Source organism: Penicillium solitum (genome assembly GCF_028829755.1).
Source record: "Penicillium solitum strain IBT 25940 chromosome Unknown utg000003l_segment0_segment0, whole genome shotgun sequence".
NCBI classification, from domain to species: Eukaryota; Fungi; Ascomycota; class Eurotiomycetes; order Eurotiales; family Aspergillaceae; genus Penicillium; species Penicillium solitum.
Window position 1 is genome coordinate 3,958,404 of NW_027072123.1, and position 15,771 is coordinate 3,974,174.

At 49.0% G+C, this 15,771-nt stretch overlaps 8 protein-coding genes across 8 annotated transcripts; 2 read left to right on the plus strand and 6 right to left on the minus strand.

Annotated features, from left to right (window-relative positions):
- Positions 1 to 406: 406 nt before the first annotated feature.
- On the minus strand, positions 407 to 1,589 carry N7455_005425 (putative NAD binding Rossmann fold oxidoreductase; the record flags this gene model as incomplete). Its single annotated transcript, XM_040961126.2, has 2 exons — positions 407 to 1,147; positions 1,263 to 1,589. 2 exons carry the CDS (start codon positions 1,587 to 1,589, stop codon positions 407 to 409), a joined length of 1,068 nt encoding a protein of 355 aa, XP_040808400.1.
- Positions 1,590 to 1,830: 241 nt separating this feature from the next.
- N7455_005426 (uncharacterized protein) lies at positions 1,831 to 3,613 on the minus strand (the record flags this gene model as incomplete). Its single annotated transcript, XM_040961157.2, has 4 exons — positions 1,831 to 2,557; positions 2,612 to 2,748; positions 2,806 to 3,235; positions 3,309 to 3,613. 4 exons carry the CDS (start codon positions 3,611 to 3,613, stop codon positions 1,831 to 1,833), a joined length of 1,599 nt encoding a protein of 532 aa, XP_040808420.2.
- Positions 3,614 to 3,825: 212 nt separating this feature from the next.
- N7455_005427 (enolase) lies at positions 3,826 to 5,351 on the minus strand (the record flags this gene model as incomplete). Its single annotated transcript, XM_040961150.2, has 5 exons — positions 3,826 to 4,069; positions 4,136 to 4,586; positions 4,642 to 4,873; positions 4,926 to 5,221; positions 5,270 to 5,351. The coding sequence occupies 5 exons, from the start codon at positions 5,349 to 5,351 to the stop codon at positions 3,826 to 3,828; spliced, it is 1,305 nt and encodes a 434-aa protein (XP_040808419.2).
- Positions 5,352 to 7,118: 1,767 nt separating this feature from the next.
- On the plus strand, positions 7,119 to 8,345 carry N7455_005428 (glycoside hydrolase family 28 protein; the record flags this gene model as incomplete). The annotated part of the gene is made up of 3 exons (XM_040961149.2): positions 7,119 to 7,349; positions 7,407 to 7,826; positions 7,887 to 8,345. The coding sequence occupies 3 exons, from the start codon at positions 7,119 to 7,121 to the stop codon at positions 8,343 to 8,345; spliced, it is 1,110 nt and encodes a 369-aa protein (XP_040808427.1).
- Positions 8,346 to 8,820: 475 nt separating this feature from the next.
- Positions 8,821 to 9,801, plus strand: N7455_005429 (uncharacterized protein; the record flags this gene model as incomplete). Its single annotated transcript, XM_040961174.2, has 2 exons — positions 8,821 to 9,070; positions 9,233 to 9,801. The coding sequence occupies 2 exons, from the start codon at positions 8,821 to 8,823 to the stop codon at positions 9,799 to 9,801; spliced, it is 819 nt and encodes a 272-aa protein (XP_040808415.2).
- Positions 9,802 to 9,966: 165 nt separating this feature from the next.
- On the minus strand, positions 9,967 to 11,805 carry N7455_005430 (acyl--CoA ligase; the record flags this gene model as incomplete). The annotated part of the gene is made up of 3 exons (XM_040961130.2): positions 9,967 to 10,919; positions 10,979 to 11,614; positions 11,706 to 11,805. The coding sequence occupies 3 exons, from the start codon at positions 11,803 to 11,805 to the stop codon at positions 9,967 to 9,969; spliced, it is 1,689 nt and encodes a 562-aa protein (XP_040808428.2).
- Positions 11,806 to 13,036: 1,231 nt separating this feature from the next.
- N7455_005431 (40S ribosomal protein uS19) lies at positions 13,037 to 14,476 on the minus strand (the record flags this gene model as incomplete). The annotated part of the gene is made up of 5 exons (XM_065605030.1): positions 13,037 to 13,377; positions 13,440 to 13,736; positions 13,953 to 14,010; positions 14,213 to 14,231; positions 14,294 to 14,476. Coding segments are annotated over 5 exons (627 nt in total), but the record flags the coding sequence as incomplete, so codon positions are not given.
- A 419-nt stretch (positions 14,477 to 14,895) lies between these two features.
- Positions 14,896 to 15,419, minus strand: aspf8 (ribosomal protein P2; the record flags this gene model as incomplete). The annotated part of the gene is made up of 2 exons (XM_040961171.2): positions 14,896 to 15,200; positions 15,261 to 15,419. The coding sequence occupies 2 exons, from the start codon at positions 15,417 to 15,419 to the stop codon at positions 15,033 to 15,035; spliced, it is 327 nt and encodes a 108-aa protein (XP_040808411.1). The 3' UTR covers positions 14,896 to 15,032.
- Positions 15,420 to 15,771: the final 352 nt, after the last annotated feature.

Sequence of the window (15,771 nt, forward strand, 5' to 3'; positions counted from 1 at the left end):
ACCAGTCAACACTACTGGCAAAGGACAGCCCGCTTACCTGTATGCGTATAATAAAACTTAAGGTTTTAAATAATTTTTGTTGAGGCCACAAGACGAGAGCACAGAGAAGGGAGAGAGCTGTATTGGAAAATGGAGGCGAGCTCCCAGACTATCGGATACCCTAGACTACTGGCCTAAACTATCAAGCATCCATCCCAATCTCCACTGCCTACTAGGCGCTCATCTCAACAATTTCCCTCCAGTGTTGCAATATTGTAGAGTTAGATGAGTCTACTTTGAACTGAAATACAGGATTTCATCCATATTGAAAGTCATATATCGTCTCATTTGCGAAAGGGCATTTATAACAACATCGAACATATATATAGTGTATATTTTGAAATCCCAAAGACAAAGCACACATTATTCACAGACGAGCCACCTCAGACCGGTTTCCATCCTCATCGAAGAAGATCTTCTTCCCGCTAATCAACGACTCCTGCAACGCAGCCCCAATCCTCACAGCCTTAACAGCATTGTTCAAATCAAGCGGCAACGCCGTGTTATCCAGACAAGCAGCGGAGAACTCATTGGCCTCCGTAACAAACGCATACTCAAAGCGATCATAGTAGTTCTGAGGAATCTCCCTCCTGATACCGGACGCATCGTAAATATTAACATGGTTCAACGCAGGCTGGGTGTTAACCGCCAGTTTTCCCTTGGTGCCAATAATCTCCGTAGTATCCTCCTGACCAGCAGCCATCATACGGGAGGCGTAGAAGTATGCAATGCGGCCATCGTAGAACTCAACCAATCCGACGGCGTTGTCGCGGTCGTTGTGTTTGCGGAGATCGGGCTCGACGGCTGTGTTGCCGACGGCCGATACGGACTTTACTTTGCAGTTGTCGCCGTAGAACCAGAGTGTGAGGTCGATGTCGTGGATAGAGCAGTCGACGAAGATTCCGCCGGAGAACTCTGCATATGCGACGAAGAATCCGGATGGGTCGAGTTTGTCGCAGGTTTGGCTGCGGAGGACGGAGGCGGTGCCGATTGCGCCTGATTGCATCTTTTCGTAGGCGTCGCGGTAGGACTTGTCGAAGCGGCGGGAGAAACCGCACATCACTTTCAGGTGTGGCTTCTTGGCTGCTGCGTCGACCACGGATTGGGACTGTAAAAGAGGTGGAGTGTTAGTTTTTAATTTCGAAGTTTTTGTTTTGTTTCTTTGTATTTGGTAGACTAGACACGATTGGGGTTGAGATGGATTCGAAAGATAACCAACTTACCACTTCGGGACTTGTAGAGATGGGCTTCTCGCAAAGAGTGTGCTTGTTTGCTTCAATTGCCTTGATTGCTTGCTCGGCATGCACTGCAGTTGCCGATGCAACCACCACGGCTACCAGACCTTCATGCTTGAGCATGTCGTCGTAGTTCTGGTACAGAGTTACGCCATAGGGTTCGAGGTGAATCTTGGCCCATTCGAGTTCGACGGGGTCAGGGGAGCTGGCGGCCACAAGCTCAGCTCGGGGAGTACGCTCCAGGAAGTTTAGGGCATGGCGCTTGCCCATGCGGCCGAGACCAGCACAGCCGATCTTCAATCTTTGGGCAGTCATTGTGTATGGAATGTAGAAATCAAGGATATCAAAGAAAACAAGAAATAAAAGTCAATTGCTAATTAAAAAGGGGGAATGTTGAAAACTATGCTGGGAGTTATAAAGTGGCCGGGGAACTAAATGCGGAGGCCAGTCTCCGAAGATCTTCTCCGCAAACGTGGGGTCGGAAAGTGAATTCCACACCGATCAACTCCAAATATCAGGCTATTAACTATTAACTAGTTAATTCATACTCCCAAATTCATACTCCGTCGGGTTTCTTCGATTCCCGTCGCAGTTTGCGCTTAGCAATATCCACAGGATCTCCAAATCCATCACCCCTCATCCAGGTCAGAGCCTTACGAAGTCCACCACCCTGCACGGCCTCGGGGTTCCCCTCAAGGATCGACCCCATAAGCGCCCAGGACAGAACAAACAACAGGAGCTCACCGCCCTTTCGGCCCTTCCATAGTCCACGCTTGACCCCTGTCTTGTACGCTGAATCAACAGCGGCCCGGAAGAACCAGAGGAATGTGCTACGGCTATTGCCCAGGAACAAAAATGGCAAACCTCCCAGTGCTCCACTGAGGAAGAACCGCTTGGTAGGAAGCGTTGTTCGGGGCAAGTTGTTGTTCAGGAGACAGACACTACCCCAGGCTGAGCCAATTGCAGCAGAGAGAACCGCTGTCATGGTGATAATGCGCTTCGAGATAGTGTTCACTGATGAAATAGGTTGAAGCAGAATGCTCTTAAATTTGGGGATCGAAAGCGCCAGAGTGACGGTCGTGAGGAACCGCGCGAGCGGCGGCACGGAGAGGAGAATGTGATGCAAGAATGCCGTGCTACAGTTCGGAAGGTTCGGGTGCAAGAGAGCGCATGATAGACTCGAAATTGCAGGATGTGCTGGTCCAGTAATTGGCGAAATGGAAGCCACTGATGACGGCAAGGTGTTGGGGTCGCCCGGGTGTAGAATTGGAGAGACGAATGCCCTGCATCATATTAGCGACCGCTATACTCTTTAACGGGCTCAACTTCAAACATACGGCCAGCGGAGATCAGCAATAGAGGCAAGAGAGTTCACAATCTCTTCCTTCTCGGGCCAGGCGATGTCGACCGGGAGCGACTCCGGTCGGCCTTGGATGTAGCTCGGCGACAGCTTGAGAATGACATTTCCAAACCACTATGGCATCAAATTAGCGACCGTAACTCAAGTGTAAGGCAAAATCCGACCACAAACATTAGGTGTAGTCTCGCGATCAAACACAAAGGCATGGAAGAGCTGCGCAAATGAGATGGGCATCAACAGCCAGCTGCCGAACCACCACGGGCGCTTATCCAGCCAGCCTTTAGAGTCTAGGACATTAAACAAGAACTCCAAACTCCTGGTGCCTGTGTAAATTGCCGCGGTCAGTCGGAGCTGATCCTGCGGGCAGATGCCCAGGGCGAACCCCGCCAGACTTGCGCCGATCGCTGGCGCAAAGCGCGAGGTCAGCGCCCGCGAGATGCGCGGGTTGCGCTCTCTGAACGGCTTTGCGTCATCGGTACGGAGGTTGGCTCGCAATCGGATGAGGAAACGGTAGAGAAGACGATGGATGAGAAGGAGGAGGGAGAGGGAAATGGAGAGACGGAATTTGGGAGACCGGAGGAGGGGAGTTCGGGTCTTTTTCCTGTTAGGTAGAACCAGTGTCAGTGCATATTTCTAAAAGAGGAGAGGCTCTTGGTAGATTAAATTGATCTTACTGTGGAGCGCCTTGGAACCGAGTAATCAACAGATCCGCCAACTTCAACGCGATCCCGGAGCCGACAAATACTCGCAGCGATGAGCGAATAGCGGCTTCACTGTGTCGATTCTTTGGACGAGCGATGGCATCGTAGCGAGATGGAGATGGGAGCTTGTTTTGGACGGCAGGGGCTCGTTTGATCACTGATTCGTGTATGAATCGGTACTCTTTAGCGCTTAGACAAACGCGGAGAACGTCGCGTAAGGCGCGGGGTGGAAGATCCAGCGCATCCCCTGGGGCTGGAGGTTTGTCCGGGGCGGACATGTTTGGGGTTGTTGTTGATGCGTAGTTAGAGCATAACTGCCCAGGTGAAGTCCGGGGGAGAAGGGGAGTAGGCGCGGAGTAGCCCGACCTCGGCAATTCACCAAAACATATGATCTCATGGTCTTAAAGTTGAAAGGATATACAACATATTGTATTTGTATATGTTGTACATTATGTTGTACATGTATATATATTCTCAATAGAATACAATCTCAATATTTAGATGCCACCCTGAATTGGGAACCAGCATAAATGCATTCTTCCCTGGCCAAAATTTCCACCTCAATCTCCATCAGCCGATTATCCTTGACCACTCTCTCACCCCTGCAAGGTGCCCCAGGTTTAATATGGCCAGCCCTTAAGCCCACGACCAAATCTGCGATAAAATCATCGGTGGTCTCACAGGACCGGTGGGATACGAAAACACTCCAGTCAAAACTGTATGCCAAGTTCGCCCTATATGAATATGTAATTAGCATATTGTTTCCAAATTAATAGGGGGCAAACCTAAGAGAAACTAACGCCTCAATTGCTTCGGAGATAGTGCCTATTTGGTTGATTTTGAGTAGCATAGAATTACATGCTCTCTTGTCATTGGCCTCTTGCACGTATTTCGTATTCGTGACCAGCAAATCATCCCCAACCAGTTCGATTGGACAATTTTTGTTAAATTCGATCCAACTGTCCCAATCAGTTTCGGCAAACGGATCTTCCAGGAGAACGATGGGATAATTTTGCAACAATGAGCGATATAACTCTGCAAGCTGTTTTGGGCTTTGCAAGTTCGGTTTGTCGTCTTTGAACCCAATGTCGTAGTTCCCATTCCTGAAGAATTCGCTCGATGCAGGATCAATCGCGAATTTAATCCGACCCGTATATCCAGCAAGAGAGACGGCTTCGACCAGGAGGTCTAGTGCCTCATGAGGCTGGGAAATCGGTGGTGCAAATCCCCCTTCGTGCCCAACGCCGGTAGCTTGAATGCAATTATCAGTAATGGCTATATAGGATATTGTGAAAGGTACGCTAACCAGATGGCCCAGATTTCTTAATAATGACCTTCTTCAGCTGCTGGTAAACCTCGCTACCCATTTGTACTGCTTCTGTGAAAGAGGCTCCAACAGGAGCGATCATCGTCTCTTGAAAGGCCATCTTATTGCCCGAATGCACACCTCCATTCAGGACATTGAAGAACGGCACTGGCATCACGAATGGCTTTTTTGCTCCGGACTCGCGCCGAAGGAACTCATACAACGGAATGTCCTAAATATATATCAGCCATGGTTTTCCATCCTTAATCTCAATTCCAACTTACTAAATGAGCTGCACCCGCTCTAGCACATGCCATACTGACGCCCAGAATAGCGTTCGCCCCAAGCTTCGACTTGTTGTGCGTACCGTCCAGATTATTCAGAAAACAATCAATCATTTTCTGGTGTGTATCGACCTTGAGCCCGCTCTGTACCAGGGCAGGACCAATGACCAGTTCAATGTTCGAAACTGCTTCCCCAACACCTTTGCCACCGTATGCTAAACTATCCTTGTCCCGTAGCTCAATGGCCTCATTCGCACCTGTAGACGTACCAGAAGGGACGGTGGCTCGGAAGGTACCTGCAGCAGTCTAAGAAGCGAACTTGGCTATCGTCGGTGCTCTCTTACCTTTGTCCGTTGTAAGATCAACTTGAACGGTTGGGTGTCCCCGTGAATCCAAGCGCTGAGCAGCCTGGATTGACCTGATCATCGTGGATTTGAGATGCTCTAGTGTGGTGACTTGATATGTTGAACGCTGAGGTGATCATCATTGCTATTCATTATCTATCATCGAACTGGATATTTAAAAGTACAGGATAATCTTACGAAGAGCAAGGAATGACGTAAAGTGCCTATACACTAATCGGCGACTGGCGATGATGTCAAGCTGATGACGGTTGATACCTACATGTATATATATATATAGAACCAGTCTAGATCAACACCTTTCTTTACTGTATGCTTATGGCACTCCGATGTGCCCTCGAGCAATCCGAACCCATCATGACAACTGATCGTAAGATAAATTGGTGAGCCAAATGGTTGTAGTTTCTAGGCAGTTCATTATTATCTCGTAGTACGAAGTATACTGTTCCGGCCGCATCACGGAAATTTTTGCCGCACCTGTCGAATCTATTCCGGAAAAGATCAAATGAAAATAGTTAAAGTGTTATAAAAGATATATTAATATACTCACAGATATTGCGCGTTAGGTAAAATGATCAAGTTACTACTCCCATGGGCTATATTGTTTAGCAATCTCCGAGCGTCCATACTGGGTTCCTCGCAGCTAGAAGCAATATATTCCAGGTTGCAGCACGACCTTGGAATCCACAGGATGTCCGCTTGAAGGAACAGACTATATTGCAGTTTTGCTCAACTTGATTACAGCGTTGGGTTGTACTGAGCCTAAAGCGGAGAATCTTTGTTTGGGCCTACTATATTAGGATCAACTCGACCACCGCAACGTCATCTCATCGCGCTCAACGGGGGAAAAAAAGGAAAAGAAAAAAAGAAATTACACCCATAACTATGGAGTAAGTGCGATGTGCTTGAATAGGAGGCGTCTGCATGATTTTCTCGAATTATGGGTACCTACTCCGTAGGTAGGTAACCACATATGTCGGTGGATAACTCTGAGAAGTACTCCATACTCCGTACTCTGTACAGCTCTCGGCAGTACCTTTGTAGCTCCTAAATATGATTTATCAGCACAAAGATAGTCGGCGATATAACTAAGCGGCCCTGTGTATAATGCATTCTTGCCTCGTGCACCAATCAAACAAAAGACATGGTAAATAAAAGGGTGCATTGTTTCAGCGCCACAGAATCTTCCGGAAAGGGTCTCTTCACGTACTCCGTATAGAACCAGCCCTACATCGGTAAATTCTTCAAATTAAGTGCTTGGCGTGAAACACAAGCTTGATAGGGCTCCACATGGTTTGCGATAGTGGAGATATAATATAGCCTGCAGGCATCAATGCCGTGTCCTCATTGGATGATAACCAGATATGTCTCGCCTTCTTTACCCGAAGATATTCCGCGTATTAATTATCCCAGCAATGGACCATTTTAGCAGGGGCTCTAGACTAGGTGGGGTTAAATGTTTCGGAGAGTTACCGAGTTGGGTGTAGCTGACCATGTAGTTGGCCCTAATAGATTAATCCAATGGAGCATCTAACAATTATCCATGCATCCCTGCATCTTATGACCTTCCAATGAAGGGTCCAACTAAGAACAGGGGTCAACGCCATGACAGATGGTGGTAGTCCCGTTTCATAGAGATACTAGCGTAGGATGTATAAGGAGGATAATGTGCAGACCAAGCATTTAAATACCAAGGCCAAGCTCGATAGAATAGCTTGTTCAAACTCATTCATTCATTCTTTCCTTCCTCATTTCCTATTGCACTCAAGTCGGCTAGTCCTGAACATCTACACTCTCTTTAATTGTCTGTTGATCGGACATTTACTTCAAAATGCGTACTTCTTTCGTTACTATGCTGGCCCTCGGCGCCGCCGCCGTGTCCGGTGCCCCGGCTTCCGCCCCTGTTACCGATCTCGTTGAGCGCGGCTCCTCCAGCTGTACCTTCACTTCGGCCGCCGCCGCCAAGGCTGGCAAGTCGTCCTGCTCCACCATTGTGCTGGACAACATTAAGGTCCCCGCCGGCGAGACCCTCGACCTTTCCAAGCTGAAGAGCGGCACTAAGGTAGATTGTTCCGTTATTCAAGCGCCAAGAACCAAAGACCTAATAGCTACTGTATAGGTCATCTTCAAGGGCGAAACCACCTTCGGATACAAGGAGTGGGCCGGTCCCCTCATCCGCTTCTCTGGAGATAACATTGACGTCTCCGGTGCATCCGGCCATGTCATCAACGGTGGCGGCCCCAGCTGGTGGGACGGCAAGGGAACCAACGGTGGAAAGAAGAAGCCCAAGTTCTTCTACGCCCACAGCCTGGACAACTCGAACATCTCCGGTCTTAACGTCAAGAACACCCCCGTTCAGGGTTTCAGTGTTCAGGCCGACCACCTGGTCCTCGACCACATCACCATCGACAACAGCGAGGGTGATTCCAAGGGCGGCCACAACACCGATGCCTTCGATGTTGGCTCCAGTACCTACATCACCATCAGCAACGCCAACATCAAGAACCAGGACGACTGCCTGGCTATCAACTCTGGCGAGGTAAGTCAAAAGATACTCCTATAAAAAAAAGGATTACATCAACTAACCTTTGTCCCCCAGCACATCACTTTCACCGGTGGTACCTGCTCCGGCGGCCACGGTATCTCCATCGGTTCCGTTGGTCTGCGCGACAACAACATCGTGAAGGATGTCACCATCTCTAACTCCAACGTCGTCAACTCCGACAACGGTGTCCGCGTCAAGACCATCTACAAGGCTACCGGTGCCGTCTCCGACGTCACTTTCTCCAACATCAAGCTGTCCAACATCGCCAAGTACGGTATCGTCATCGAGCAGGATTACCAGAACGGCAGCCCTACCGGCAAGCCCACCACCGGTGTCCCCATTACCGGCCTCAAGGTTGAGAAGGTTACCGGTACCGTTAAGAGCAGCGGTACTGACGTCTACATTCTCTGCGGTAACGGCAGCTGCAAGAACTGGACCTGGACTGGAAACTCCCTCACTGGTGGTAAGAAGAGCAGCAAGTGCGCTGGTGTGCCTTCCGGCGCTTCTTGCTAGATTGCCAGCGATCAAAAGGTGATCAATAAACAGCATGACACCAGCCGGGCAGAGACTGGGTTATCTTCAAGACAAATTTGACTGGATGACCCAGGGTATCACGAGGTGAAATAGCTGCTAGTCGCATGGTTTTTTTGAACATAATTGTACTTATATATAGCCATCTATAGATGGATTTAAAATGAACGGTTTTCAACCTTCTTAATGTTGGCTTATAATGGTTGTAGTCTAAGACTGTAAAACATACCTGAGATTAACGCAATTTACTCCTATATTCAAAATCTGGATCTATCAATTTCTATCTGCAACCCTATATGTATGTAAGTATCTTCTCAATTATAAATCAACGCCAAGCTCACCGTTTGGGAGGAATTGCGATGACGCAACGAGTTCTTTCCCCGAGGTCCCCAATCACCTAACAATCATACTTCTACTCTCATACACCTACAAAGACTCCTCCAAATTATATCCAAAAATGCATGTCCTTCTACTCGGCGGTCACGGCAAAGTCGCCCTCCACCTCACCCCGCTCCTCCTCAAACGGGCCTGGAGTGTAACCAGCGTCATCCGCAACCCCGCGCACGAAAGTGAGATTCTAGCTCTGGGCCAAGGCCTCAAGGGCACCCTCAACGTGCTACTCTCGAGTCTAGAGGACGTGAAGAGTCCCTCTGATGCTCAGAAAATCATCGACACGGTTACGCCGGACTATGTCGTCTGGTCGGCTGGTATGGCACCCCTCACCCCGCACTTAGATTTAGAATCATCCCAACGCACAAAACCCAATACAAGCCATCCTCTTCGCAGAGAAAACATGAACTATATATACCTCTATAACCCACGATGCAAAATCCAGAATCCCCAAACCACAAACTAACACACAAACCCAGGCGCGGGCGGCAAAGGCGGTGCAGCACGCACAATCGCAATCGACCAAGAAGCCGCAAAGCACTTCATAACAGCATCCTTTGCCTCACCAGGTGTAAGCAAATTCCTCATGGTGTCATACCTTGGCAGTCGACGCAAGCAGCCGAGCTGGATGCCCGACGACGAATGGGCGGGCGTAGTAAAGGTGAACACGGAAGTACTTCCGACATACGCTCAAGCCAAGCAAGAAGCCGACGAGTACATGACTGCACTGGCTGTGCAGCGGAAGCGCGAGTCTGGACTGGCGCGCCCATTCCAGGCTATCAATCTGCGACCTGGACTTTTGACTGACCAGCCTGCGACACGGAAGGTTGAGTTGGGGATCACACCTAAGGGTCGGGGGAGTGTTACGAGAGAGGATGTAGCGATTGTGGCGGATCTTTTGCTTGCGAGGGCTGATACTGAGGGGTGGATTGATCTTGTTAATGGAGGGGAGGGGGTTGAGGAGGCTGTTGAGAGGGTTGCGAGGGAGAAGGTTGATGCTGTTGTTGGTGAAGATGTTGAGGGTATGGTTAAGAGGTTCTTTCCTTAGAGGGTTATTGGGGTTGGAGTTGAGTCTCTAGGTTTAGTTAGTTACTAGAGAAGGGCTTGGGGTTGGCTTTTCGGGTCTTACATCTTTTGAAGTATAAAAATGGACATGAATTTGAATTTGAATATATGACATGGACGGATCTAAAGTGTATATTGTGTGCGCCATTTACAGCTTGGCTTTGGGTGCCTCAGCCGCACCCTTGAACTTCTGCTTCAGAATCCGACGCAGGATCTTCCCACTGGGGTTCTTGGGGATCTCATCCACAAACTGTACACCACCACGCAGTCGCTTGTGGCTGGCGACCTTGCTATTCAGCCAGTTGATAATGCTTTCTGCCTCATCCTTCGCACTTCTTCCGGAAGACTTGCTCTTCACGCTGCGAACGATGCAAGCCATAGGAACCTCGGAACCGTGTGCCTCGCTCTCAATGCCAATAACAGCAACATCATCAATAGCATCGTTGTCAACCAGATATCCTTCCAGCTCAGCAGGAGGCACCTGGAAGCCCTTATACTTAATGAGTTCCTTGACACGATCGGTAATGTAGAAATTGCCCTTGGCGTCCTGGTACCCAACATCACCAGTCTGGAACCATCCGTCCTCGGACAAACAGCCCTTGGTAGCCTCTGGGTTCTCGTGGTAGCCCAGGAAAACGTTGGGTCCACTCAGATACAATTCGCCAACCTCGCCCACGGCAACTTCCTTAGGCTCGGATCCGTCCTCAGGCATAGTCATATACTTGGCTTGCATATTAGGCATCAAGCGGCCAACGGAACCCATGGCCACGCGCCAGTCCTCCCATCGCTGGGAGTGTGTAGTTGGGCTAGTCTCGCTAAGTCCGTAGCCCTGCTTGATACCAACCTTGATGCGGGAGTAGACTGCGTCTACCAGCTCTTGGGTGAGCGGAGCAGCGCCGGAGTTCATCATGCGAAGACTTGAAAGGTCGTATTTATCGACGACGGGGTGCTTGCCCAGCAAGAGCACCACAGGAGGGACGATGTAACTGAACGAACAGCGGTAGTTCTGGACGTGGGCACACCACTTCTCAATGTCGAATTTCGACATGACGATCAAGTGGTAACCCTTGTATAAAGCCTGGGTAATTAAACAGGTCAATCCTAAAGGCTCGTAGTTAGTATCTTAATCATCCAATCATCTGCGCAATTGAAATCCATACCATAGATATGATAGAAAGGCAAGAATGCCAGGACCCGATCACCCTTCCCATCAGGACCACCATTCCAAGTCAACATCCCACCCTCACCAATGAACTGCTGTCTAATATTGGCAACGATATTCCGATGCGACAACATGACACCCTTAGGCACACCCGTCGTCCCAGAGGAATAAACCAAAAACGCCACATCCTTCGCAGGGGTGATCTTCTGCTTACGGTAGCGGGTAGCACCAGAGATATTGCGCACAGAGCTGAAATGCTTGACCCGCGCATCGGGGTCCCGCTGGTCTCCAATGAGAATAATGCGGTCCTCCGACATGCCGACTTTCTTCGCAGCTTCCCGCGCAACAGACAGCACCGAGGCTTGCGTTACAAGTCCCTTGGCATGGGAGTTCTTGAGCTGGAAGGCCAGCTCGTCAACCGTGTAACCTGGGTTCGCAGGCGAGATGATTCCGCCAGCCCAGAGTGTGCCCCACATCACGACGGGTGTGTCGATGCTGTTTGGTGTGAAGAGAGCGAGAACATCGCCCTTGCGCCACTCATACAGGGCTTTCAGGCCCTTGCCGAAATCTAGCGAGGCATCGCGTAGCGATTTGTATGTGTAAGAACGTTGGGTATCGGCGTCTTGGTAGATAACTATGTAGTGGGCGTTAGTGGGGAGAAGGAAAGACAAATTGAGAATGCTATATTCAACGCAGCATTGGGGTTAAGATTGGATATTACGTACTCTTGTCGTCCGGGTAAGCTCTATCATTGCGCTCAAATAGAAAGGTCCAGAGGTCCACTTCTGGGATATCGACCAGGGGGTAGTTAGAGGGGACGGGCATTGCGGGGAAAGAATGCTAAGGAGCCGAATCTGGGGGAATGTGATTGAGGCTCAAAGGGACTGTCAGATGTAAAACGAAAGAGATTCACACGAGCAACCGAGTACTTAAAGAGATATGGGGTTCTCCGCATTCTCGGCTCGCGGCTTGCCTCGGTCCCTTACATTAGTAGCCCAATACCGCTGGGGCCGAACCCTGGAAGGCCCACCCCGATTTTGAGACTGCTTGGTATTTGTTGGGTTTTTTTGTAGGCAGATTGAAATATCCAATTTCATACTATGTACTGCATACTATGGTTCGAACAATGATCTGCTCTGTTGAGGTTCATGTAGTATAACCGTTGAGATGGTTGAGTTGAGTTGAGATCGGCACTCGGATAGCTCGGTTTAACGGACCCCGCAGCGATAAGCGACTTCACCGAATGCCGGATGAAGATCAAATTTCGAGTAGAAGCAGGGAATATGTATATAGTTATAAGATACCTTAAAGAGAATGTTGATATGCGAACCTTGAAGTATAAAATCTAGTGTGAACTCGGGATTGCGGGGAGCAATGTGACATCACAACGTGCGCGCCATGTCCACCTGGGCAGGGCATGAATCGAAACCTTACAATTTAATAAACATTGACCTCCAAGCCTTGGAAGTTAGGTGATCTTATACCTTATAGTAGCATGGAACTGTTTCGAGGCAATAAGTGTAATAAATCTAACGAGCTGGAATGGCCGACTCATTCTGCAAGAGGCCGCGCAGAAATATATATTTGTAGCTTTAGATAAGTTTTGTCCACAGCCAGCGAAGATATAGAAGATATAGAATATATAGAATATATAGAAGATATAGAATATATAGAAGATATAGAATATATAGAAGATATAGAATATATAGAAGATATAGAATATATAGAAGATATAGAAGATATAGAATATATAGAATATATATATAGAATATATATAACACGACATTATATTCCATCTACATTCATACACATAATGAGGCTCAATAAACGTGGCTCATAAATGGAATGACACGATCCCGCTTCCCCAGAGTAAACGTAGCGGAGTCCAATTTGTGGAGTACTAGTTCACAGTATGTAATACAATAATACGACGGGGTAGTCTCAATGAATCTCAGGACCTAGACTTAGGCACCATGAGACGAGGTTGACTAGTGTGGTCTAATGTGGCCCTTGGGGCTACTGGTCTACGAAGTGTCTGAAATGAAATTTGTAGTGTCGTTAAGATTTAGACTCCTTCCCCGTTGACACAAAGCGAGACGAGGAAGGAGTATCTTTTTTTACCTCGCCAGATTCGACGAGGGACTAAATCCAGATCCCAAGATGATTTCATGCCGACAAGATCTTAAATTGAGTTGGAAACAGCTGACCCGCACTGGAAATACATGCTGAAAAAAAGAGCCCAGTTGAGAGTTTTGCTGAATTCCATTTTTGCTTTCCCAGCACCATTTCCTCCACACGCCACTCCGAGGGGAATCGTTTGAAATCGTTTACTTGAGGGGAATGAAGCGGGAAGAGTGGGTGGCACCGATACCGGGACGACCGTGCTTGACGGGCTTGCTGGGAGGTTGTTAGTGATCTGAGGTTAATGGTCATGGGAAACAAATCTCGGGAGCACATACTAAGAGATAGAGAACTCAGCCAGGTAGTGGCCAACCATCTCGGGCTTGATCTCAACCTGGTTGAACTCCTTACCGGAGTAGATACCGACAACGGAGCCGATCATCTCGGGGACGACGATCATGTCACGGAGGTGGGTCTTGACGAGATCGGGCTTCTCGTTGGGCTTGGCCTCCTGCTTGGCCTTGCGGAGCTTCTTGATGAGACCCATGGGCTTGCGCTTCAGGCCGCGGTTGAAACGTCTGCGGGCACGGGCGTGAACGACATCACGGAGCTGCTCGGAGGAAAGGTCGAGGAGCCTGTAAAAGGATTCAGTCAGACCAATGTCCTTGCAAATGTTTGGTCCTTGGTGTCCATTCGCAACGCAGCGCCAAAGAGGCGAGAACCGAAATGCCACATGCGGTTTATCCATAATGGTTGGCGGCATGGTAGACGACCATCTTCAAATTCCGTCTCACGAGGCACTGGCTGCGAATGGATGTCCAAGGGTTCGATGATTGGTAATGGGAACGTACTGGTCGAGGTCAATGCCGCGGTAAGAGAACTTGCGGAACTGTCTTCTCTTCTTGATCTCTGTTCGGCGAATGTTCAGTCAGCGTCTGCGATCTTGTTGTTGTGCGTGTCTCCCTGCATCCCAGGTCCATGTCGTTTCCCGCCAACGTATATTTCTTCAATGATCCTCGTATTGTCGATCGTAATGCGCGCTCTCTCCTCTCACTCGATTCTTCTGTCCAAGGGCGATGGGTAAGGATGGGGTTGATTGTTCATAACGTACCGGCAGCCTCCTCGGCGTTCTAAATGAAAACTCATGTTAGTGTATCGTACGGGCTTGAAGGGTGAGGGTAAAAAAACTCACGTATTCGGTGTCAGCCATTTTTGCAGATATTCCTATAAACCGCCTTTCGACCGTATCTCGAAAAGCGAAGGAAGATGGGTTGTCGGAAATTGTCGTGTCGCTGAGCGGTCGGGCTGCTAACACACAGGCTCTAGGAGGTGGGCAGCACTCGTTAAGCGACGGGTAGGTTCCAAGCCCTAGGCACTATACCCCTTTGGGTCACGCGTAATTTATTTTGAAACTTTGGTTTTTATTTCGTAATCAAATTCTTTATAATCTTTATTTACTCGATTTTACTTGGGGAATTCATTAAAAACCCTTGTACTGGCAGTGTAATTTATTTGTATTATGATTACCCATCGTCCTCCCAGGGCTGACATGCATGTCGTATCAGAATGGAAGGTTGTTGATGGCCCTTATCAGAGTACAATCAGAGCACACCTAGTTACCATGACGTGGATGATTGAATCTCTAGTTCTCCAAGAGAATTTGACTACACGCTATTGCTGAAACGCTGAGCGGGTCCCGGCGATCCTTCAAGAACTACATATACGTATTGAGAAAAGTTGAAGTCAAGGCCAGATGAATTGTATTGACTATAAGTTTATTCCAGCTTATATGAAAAAAGTCTCAACTGTATCAAAACAGTCTCAACGCAACACATTTGAGAAGCCAACCGGCGCAAATCTTGCCCGGACTGACGAACCAACCAAACATCTGTTCCCCAGAACCATGATTTTTAGGCCTTGGATTAAAGCGCTTAATCGAAGAGACCGAAGCCCATATCCTCATCGGACTCCTCCTCCTTCTCCTCAACCTTCTCCTCAGCGGGAGCGTCGGCACCACCGGCAGCGGCAGCGGCAGGGGCAGCGGCACCAGCACCGCCGGAGGGGACGGAAGCGAGCTTGGCAGAGCCCTCGGAGATCAGCTATGTAAAGAGTCAGTATGCAGTTCAAGTCGGATGTATGCGCGTGCGAGTGTCACTAACCTCCTGGAGGTCCTTGCCCTGGAGCTCGGCGATGACCTTCTCGAGACGGTCACCCTCAGCGTCGATTCCGACGGAGGAGAGGACGGACTTGATGTCGGCGGAGGAGGGGGCCTCGTTGCCGGCAAGGGCGAGGAGGAGGTAGGCAGCGAGATACTTCATTTTGAAAGGACTAGACAAAAAAAATCTTCATTAGCATCGCGAATTCAAGACCGGATGCGATCGCACTTCTCAAGCCGCAAAATCGGTTGAGAGGCACGAAAACGAGCTGTACATACCGTTTGTGATTATTATCTGAACAAGAGAAACAATCGATTTAACCGCGAATTGGGCGGAGACTGCAACGTCGAGTTCTGGTGGAAGAGGTTGGTTGACGAAGGATTAACCGAGCGCTCAAAATCTTGAAAAAAAGGTGGTGCGAGTGGGTGTGGCTAGTGTGGGCGGGACTTCTAAGCGAGTGCTGTGGCGCAGAGTGTTTGTTATCACGTGACTCTTTCATGTCCGGCCTTGATAA